General features: G+C 28.5%; 1 protein-coding gene across 1 annotated transcript; it reads right to left on the bottom strand.

Annotated features, from left to right (window-relative positions):
• Nucleotides 1-1,123: 1,123 nt before the first annotated feature.
• Nucleotides 1,124-8,194, bottom strand: asl (chromosome segregation ATPase asterless). The gene is made up of 5 exons (XM_075289360.1): nt 7,985-8,194; nt 5,978-7,930; nt 4,217-5,053; nt 1,641-1,766; nt 1,124-1,570 (listed from the first exon to the last, which is right to left on the bottom strand). Exons 1-5 carry the CDS (start codon nt 8,099-8,101, stop codon nt 1,502-1,504), a joined length of 3,102 nt encoding a protein of 1,033 aa, XP_075145475.1. The 5' UTR covers nt 8,102-8,194; the 3' UTR covers nt 1,124-1,501.
• Nucleotides 8,195-8,602: the final 408 nt, after the last annotated feature.

Below are 8,602 nucleotides of genomic sequence, written 5' to 3' on the forward strand. Positions count from 1 at the left end.
TGACCAAATTTTCAATAGAAATAACATTTTGACCAAAATTTCTAGAGAAATAAAATTTTGAGAAAATTTTCTATAGAAATAAAATTTTGACAAAATTTTTATAATTAATATCTTTAAAATTTTTATTTTTTTGAAAGACCCAAAAAATGTCGCTTATAGAACGGATCATTATTCATTCATTCGAAGAAAAAACATTTTTTCATACTAACCACAAAAATTTAATCAAAAACTTCAAAATAAAATTTTGCAAAAATTTTCTATAGAAAAAAAAATAAGAAAATTTTCTATAGAAATAAAATTTTGCAACAATTTTCTATAGAAATAAAATTTTGAGAAAATTTTCTATAAAATAAAATTTTTACCAAATTTTCTATAAAATAAAATGTTTACCAATTTTTCTATAGAAATAAAATTTTGAACATTTCTATAATTAAATAAAATTTTGATAAACTTTTCTATAGTTAAATAAAATTTTGACCAAATTTTCAATAGAAGTAACATTTTGACCAAAATTTCTATAGAAATAAAATTTTGAGAAAATTTTCTATAGAAATAAAATTTTGACAAAATTTTTATAATTAATATCTTTAAAATTTTTATTTTTTTGAAAGACCCAAAAAATGTCGCTAATAGAACGGATCATTATTCATTCATTCGAAGAAAAAACATTTTTTCATACTAACCACAAAAATTTAATCAAAAACTTCAAAATAGTTGATTTTTAGAAGCAATCGTTTCAGATTAAGATATAGTACCCATATATATCTTTCGCCCGATATGTACTTACATGGCCCCATTACCCAGAGTTTTACCCTGATTCGATTTAAATTTTACACAAGGAGTACAATTGGTAGAGTCGTAACGTGTACCAAATATGGTTGAAATCAGTTCATATATATCGAAAATGTAGATCTACAAAGTGGTACAGTGTATGACATAGTCGGACCCTCCCGTCTTTAGACTTACCTTAATTGTTTGTTTAGTATTAATATTGGGTATTCGGAAAAGTCTTTTCATAGTTCTTCAACTCAATCAGGTATGCTAACTGATATATCGATATATGACATTCTCTCTCTCTCTACGAAATTCAACATAAACAATAATAATAAATATTAATAAAATATTTACAGTTGATTTGTTTTCTTTTTTATTTTCCATTATTTCTTAATGTATATTAGTGGCACGCCATCAGTCAAAGAGAATTTCATATTGGAAATATTCAATATAGTGTAAGAGACATATTTGTGATATATTAAAAACCTAATACATATCTTAAAGCAAATAAGCAATGCTGAATTAGAAGAAAACAAACAATAAATCGAATAACATATACAAAACAATTAATTATAAATTTAACAATTAATTATTCGATGGAATAGAGCAGTCCAGTGCTTGAATAATACTATTCTCTTGTTTACAGTTATTAAATATAAGTATATAAAATTCCTCTATGTATAATGTATAAATATAATTATAATCTAAATAATTTAAATTCTCATTATTAATTGCTAGCCGTGTTCTCTTTATTATTACGGCTATTGACATTTTTATCACTAAGGGCTTGTAGAAGCTAAAACAAATGAAATTAAAATCCATATTTAAGTTTTTCTAAATGTATTACAAAATTGCATAATATTTACCTCTTTGCTTTTCTTTTCATAATTTTCGTTCATGCGAGCTTCAATTTTAGCCAAACTCGTATCATATTCAAATTTCAATCGGTCATATTCTTTAAGCATATGAGCTTCTTTGTCTTCAGAGTAACGCTATAAATTTAGAAATGAAAAAATTAAGAAATGAGAAAAAAACATTATTTCTATAGAAAGAAAAATTGTTCCATAATTTAATTTAATTTAATTTAATTTTAATTTAATTTATTTTATTTTCATATGTAACTAAGCCTTACAAAGGCCTTATACAGTTACTTAAATCAACATTTTAAATACTACTCAAAACAATTCTCTTATTTCTAACATTAATATACTAACAATAATACAACAACAGGATACTACTCTATTATAATGTATAATAAAATTAAAATTATAAATATTTGGACACATATTACAAAATATAACATAAAGTATATAAAATATAAATAAACAAATAAAACAAAACATATAACCTATACAACAAAAAAGCATAATTACAAAAAGATATACATTAAAGAAAAAAAAATAAATAAAATAAAATAAATAAATAAAACTAAAACTTATTTAAAAAAAATGTATATAAATAACACCACTTTATGATACGTACTTTCTCTCTTTCAAAAACTACTCTACTACTCTATTTATATAGAAAATTTTGTCAAAATGTTATTTCTATAGAAAATTTTGTCAAAATTTTATTTCTATAGAAAATTTTCGCAAAATTTTATTTATATAGCAAATTTTGTCAAAATTTTATTTCTATAGAAAATTTTGTCAAAAATTTATTTCTATAGAAAATTTTCGCAAAATTTTATTTATTAGCAAATTTTGTCAAAATTTTATTTCTATAGAAAATTTTGTCAACATTTTATTTTTATACAAAATTTTGTCAAAATTGTATTTCTCTATAGAAAAATTGTTCCAAAATTTTATTTATATAGAACATTTTGTCAAAATTTTATTTCTATAGAAAATTTTGTCAAAATTTTATTTCTATAGAAAATTTTGTCAAAATTTTATTTCTATGGAAAATTTTGTCAAAATTTTATTTCTATAGAAAATTTTGTCAAAATTTTATTTCTATAGAAAATTTAGTCAAAATTTTATTTCTATAGAAAATTTTGTCAAAATTTTATTTCTATAGAAAATTTTGTCAACGTTTTATTTCTATAGAAAATTTTGTCAAAATTTTATTTCTATAGAAAATTTTGTCAAAATTTTATTTCTATAGCAAATTTTGTAAAAATTTTATTTCTATAGAAAAATTGATCCAAAATTTTATTTTTATAGAAAATTTTGTCAAAATTTTATTTCTCTACAGAAAATATTGCCAAAATTTTATTTCTCTATAGAAAATTTTGCCAAAATTTTATTTCTATTGAAAATTTTGTAAAAATTTTATTTCTATTGAAAATTTTGTCAAAATTTTATTTCTATAGAAAACTTTGTAAATTTTTTTCTATATAGAAAATATTGTAAAAATTTTATTTCGATAAAAAATGTTGTCAAAATTTTATTTCTATAGAAAATTTTGTCAAAATTTATTTTCGTTAATCATTGCTGTTGTTTTTGATTTCAGCTTAAAACCATGTATTGACTAAACTACAAGTGTAGCTTAACCAACAGAGGAAAATAATGTTTGTCAAATTTATTTGGGCAAAGCCCTATAGACTGCAAGATGGTTGGATGGACGCCCGTTTCGGAATTACCACATTCCTCATCAGCATCCTCGACTTGCAGCAAAACTATCAACCAATTATCAGAATAAATTCAGGCAGTTCACTAAACCCAAAAGTAAACCACACTTGAACCTTCCGAAAAAAGGTTTCCACGATAGCCGGCTTATGTCAATGCATGGTTTTAAGCTGAAATCACAAAGAACAACAATGATTAAAACCAACAATAACAAAACAAAAAAAAAATATTTTCTCTAGAAAATTTTGCCAAAATTTTATTTCTTAGAAAATTTGATCAAAATTTTATTTCTATAGAAATTTTTCATAAATTTTAATTTTTATAGAACATTTTTGCAAAATTTTAGTTCTTTAGAAAATTTTTACAAAAATTTAATTTCAATAGAAAATTTGGTCAAAATTTTGTTTCTATAGAAAATTTTCACAAAATTTTTATTTTATAGAAAATTTTAGTGCTATAGAAAATTTTTGCAAAATTTTATTTTAATAGAAAATTTTCTAAAAATTTATTTCTATAGAAAATTTTTGCAAAATTTTATTTCTATAGAAATTTGTTGCAAAATTGTATTTCTATAGAAATTTTTTGCATAATTTTATTTCTATTGAAATTTTTTGCAAAATTTTATTTCTCTAGAAAATTTTTGGAAAATTTTATTTGTATAGATAATTTTTGCAAAATTTTATATCTATAGAAAATTTTTTGCAATAATATTATTTCTATTGAAATTTTTTACAAATTTTTATTTCTATATAAAATCTTTGCAGCATTTCTTTGTGGTAATATATGAAAATGTTTTTTTTTTTTTTTGTTTTTTGGCATTACCACTTCTGACTCTTTTTTTCCATTTTCAAAATTTCAACTCTTTAACTCACCTTATAATTGGCTGCCGTCCTTTTTGCAGAATTATATTTACTTTGCCACGAGGCCATGGAAACCTCATGCGCTTTCTGCAAATCAAGAAATTTTTGTTTCCATTCCATTTCCACAGCATCGAGCGATTTTCTTTGCTCCTCCCATTGCTTCATTACAGCCTTCATGGATTGACGTTCAGCTTCGATTTGTTGTTGTCGTTCGTTTAATTCATTTGTTAGATCCTTAATTTTTTGTGCTTTCATTTGCAATTCATCGCGGCCTCTTTGAAGTGCAACATTATGCTTTTTTATTACATCCATATGTTCTTCATCTTTTTGCTTAAGTATTTCCTCGATATTTTCACGTTCCAATAAAATGGCTTGTTTTAATTGTTCCACTTCGAATTGACGCTTTTGCAGCTCGGCATTAACATGTTGATATTCTCTTTGTAGACATATACTTTGCTCTTGAGTTTCTTGCAATTTTAATTGGATTTTTTTCAATTCTACAGCAAATATTTTTGCCATTTCATCGCGTATACGTGCTTCAATTTTTTTCGTTTCATTTCTTTCCAATTCGGGTGAAGTTGTAACACTTTTGTCACTTAATTGTTTTGCGCTACGCGATGAAGAGTTTTGCGAGAGTTCCGAAGAGCTTTGCGATTTTATGTATTCTTCAAATTGTGCTGCTTTTGTCTTTAGTTCTTTAATGAGTTGTTCTTGTTTATCGCTTAGCTTTAATTGTTCATTAAGTTCGGCAATATGATCTTTGGAAGTTTTCAACTCTTCTTTAAGTTCATGGATTTCTTTTTTAGAGACGGCATTCACATTTGTTAGCTTTAGATTTTGAATTTCAAACTAAAACGATAGAGAGAAATTTTAAAAGCTTGAATTATCGTAGCGATAAAAAAGTCGAAAATTGACTTGACAACTAATTGAAAAAAATAAAAAATACTTTTTGTAATCTTAAAATTTGAGAAACAGTTTTTTTTCGAAAATCAAGACAAATCGACTAATCGAAATCTGATGTTGGTCAAAATCGACTATTCGACTTTAACGCAAAAACTGAATAGTCGAATTTTCGTTAAAAAGGTAAGAGTAAAAGGTCTCGACCTAAAAAGTCGACTTTACAATACAGTGAAACCTCTGAAAGGTGGACACTCACGGTCGCCTGAAATTTTTCCACATTTAGGAGGTGTCCACTTATGAGAGGTTAATTTTAATGTTTTAATATAGCAAACGTCCCCTGACAACAGTACACGTTTGGGAAGTGTTCGGTTTTCAGAGTATCGAAGTTTGAGAGGTTTCACTGTAGTCGCAAAAGCGATAGTCGACTCTTTAAAATTATTGAAAACCCCGTTTTTATATTCCCATATTGGGGGGGAAAATATAATTATATAACGGCCAATTTCATGTAGCTCCGTTAGGCTTTAACTGCCAGTTAACAGAAATAAAATTGCAAATATCTTCTTTCCGGTTAACTTTAACTGAAAAATTTTTAACAGTAAGTTCCTAACTATATATATGTTATCTGCTTTTATAGTGAACAGAATCGGACTGTAAATGAAAAAATCGAAAAGTCGTTTTTGCATTAAAGTGGGAAAAGTCGATTTTTCAATAATCGCTTACACGATAATTAACTCTTTGAAATTATTCTAAATTTGGAAAATGTCGACTGTTTCAAAATTCGAAAATCTTACTCTGGAAAAATTTGAAAGATGTTTACTTTGAAAAATCGAAAACAATGGATGTCTCAATATATCTAACATAGACTTTACATACCTTTGTCAATTCCGCTACATAATCCATACATTTAGCACATTCATTTGCCGCCTCTTTTGTAGCTTTTGTGGTCTCTAGCTTCTCTTTTTCCAATTTCTCTCGAAGTGCAACTAATTCTCGTTCATGGCAAAGTTTTTCCGTTTCCAACATTTTGGATAATTCGGATGTTTTAACTTCGTTCAATTGCAAAGAACGCTGTAGATGGGCTATCTTTTCTTTGGCCATTTGTAGCTCTTTTACTTGATCAGATTTTAAGAGTTTATCCATTTCATAGGCTAAAGCCTCTTTAGCATTGGATATTTCAACATAGAGATTTTTCAAGCGATCACATTCAGCTTGGGCATCTTTGAGAAGAAATTTATGTTTCTCCAATTCCAAACGAACGTTGTCGGCTGTATGCCTTTTCTTAAGTTCGATATTCTCCTTTTGTGTTTGCTCGTGATTAAGTTTAAGACTCTCATGTTCCTGTTTCAATTCTTCCAAATCAATTTCCAAATTTTTAATTTGAAAATCAAGTTTTTTTCTTTCGGCTTCTTGTGTCTGTTTTTCCTGATCCAAGGATACCGTTTTTTGCTGTAGGATATTATGTTGTTGTCGTAAATCTTCAAGTTCCTTTTTTAATGTTTGCATTTGATTGTCTTCTTCGTGACTCGTGTCTTTGGATGTTTTCAAAGACTCACATTCTTCTTCGAGGATTTTGAGTTTAGTTTCCAAACGTATATTCTCTTCCCTCAATGTTGATATTTGAACCAATGCTTTGTTTTCTTCCTGTTTCAGGCAACGTATATCATTCTGTTTCTCTTCCAAGGTTTGCTGTAGTCGTTTGACTTCCTCTCTTTTGGCCTTTACATTTGCCAAGGCCCGATACAATTCGTCTTTTAGATTTCCCACACGATCTACAGGATTTAGTGGAGTACTACCCACGACACGCCCTTGGGTTTGACTTAGCCTACGTGGTGTATCTTCCATATTGTGCTGATGCAACACACTATCCATCAAATCCAGCTCAGCTGTTGTCACCTCAAGGCGTTCTCTTAAAGAGGATATGGTTTTTTCCATACCATTTATTTGCTCTTGCAGACTTGCTACCAGCTTTTGCAAACGTACATTTTCTTGGAAATAATCCGGACGCGAGAGTAGCTCTTCACAACGTTTCTGTGATTGATCGAGGGCTTTGCTTAAGTCATTAATTTTGCTGGCCTTATCACAAAGCATCATTTCATGATTGTGTTGTAGTGTCTGATAGCGGGTATTCAAATTCTCCAGTTCGGAAGACTTTTTGTCCAGTTTATTGGTAGCTTGTTGTAATTGTTGTTGCACTACCTCCATTTGTGCCCGATGAAGATCTTCCATATGTTTTTGTTTCATTTCGAAATTACGTTGGGAATTCTTATTCATATCTCTCTCCACCATGTCATATTTTCTTTGGACATCGGCCAATAGCATTTGGGAAGTTTCCAATTTTCCCAACAATGCATTATTTTCCATTTCCACATTTTTCTTTTCCTCTTTCAACTTCTCTATGATACTCTCCAAGTTTGAACATTTCTCCTTTGATTCCACCAAAAGTTCGTGGGAATTGTTACGATTTGCTAGAGCCCTATCCAGTTCTGCTTCGGTTATGGATAATTTTTTCTCCAAGTCATTTCGTGTCTTGTATTCTTCTTTTAACAGACCATGTGTATGCTCTAATTCTCGGGATCGTGATTCTAATGCCATTTTAAGGTTGTGAATTTCCCTCTCGCAGGAAGAGTGATCGGCTGCTGGCACCGGTAAAGGGTTTTGTTGAAAAACGTTATTCCCATAGGGATGCGATTGGAGTGGTACATGTTGCCCCCGATTACCCCCCATATCATCATCTGCTCCCAGATCACTATGAAAATTTGTCGTAGAATCAATTGTTCCCTCATCATCATCCAAATCTTCAAAACCATTTTCCAAAAGGGCACCCAGCTAAATAGAAATTAATCTGATTTTTTTGTTTTGATATCGGAAAAATGAAAATACCTCTGCTTGCCTTCGACGTTGGTCTTCTAACTCCTCTTCCTCTTCTTGTCTCTCCAAAGTGCTATTAATTTTGAGGTTCTCAGAACCTTGAAACAAACTAACTCCGGGAGTGTCCATTTCAATTGTTCATTTATTTAAATATTTAAACTAATGCCGTATTGTATGTCCCGCATTCCAATCAAAACAGATATGTTCTTAATCGATGTTATCGATAACAATCATCGGGACCGTTTGCTTTCAAAACAAAGAATTCTTCTTCTTCTTCCAGAAGTCACGAAGACAGCTGGAGATTCATAACGTGACGTAAAGCAATAACGTAACGACACATTAATTAAAACATTCGCTCATACAAAACATGGATGAAAGGTAAACATTTGATTTAATTTGCAACCTTTGAAAACATGCTGAATTCAAACATTTTTCAAATGCTCTATTTTTTTAGTCGCTATCATTTCTTACAATTTTTGTAATTTAGATATTGACCATTTCATGATGCGGGAATCAGGGAAGAGTGGGCTGAGCCAATTTATAAAGCCTGCTATGCAGCTCTTACGAAAATTCCTATTACATGCCAATAAGGCTGTTTTTGCCATGTATTTCCTATGGGAAAAAGTGTAA

This window comes from Haematobia irritans, chromosome 1 (genome assembly GCF_050003625.1).
Source record: "Haematobia irritans isolate KBUSLIRL chromosome 1, ASM5000362v1, whole genome shotgun sequence".
Lineage (NCBI taxonomy): Eukaryota > Metazoa > Arthropoda > Insecta > Diptera > Muscidae > Haematobia > Haematobia irritans.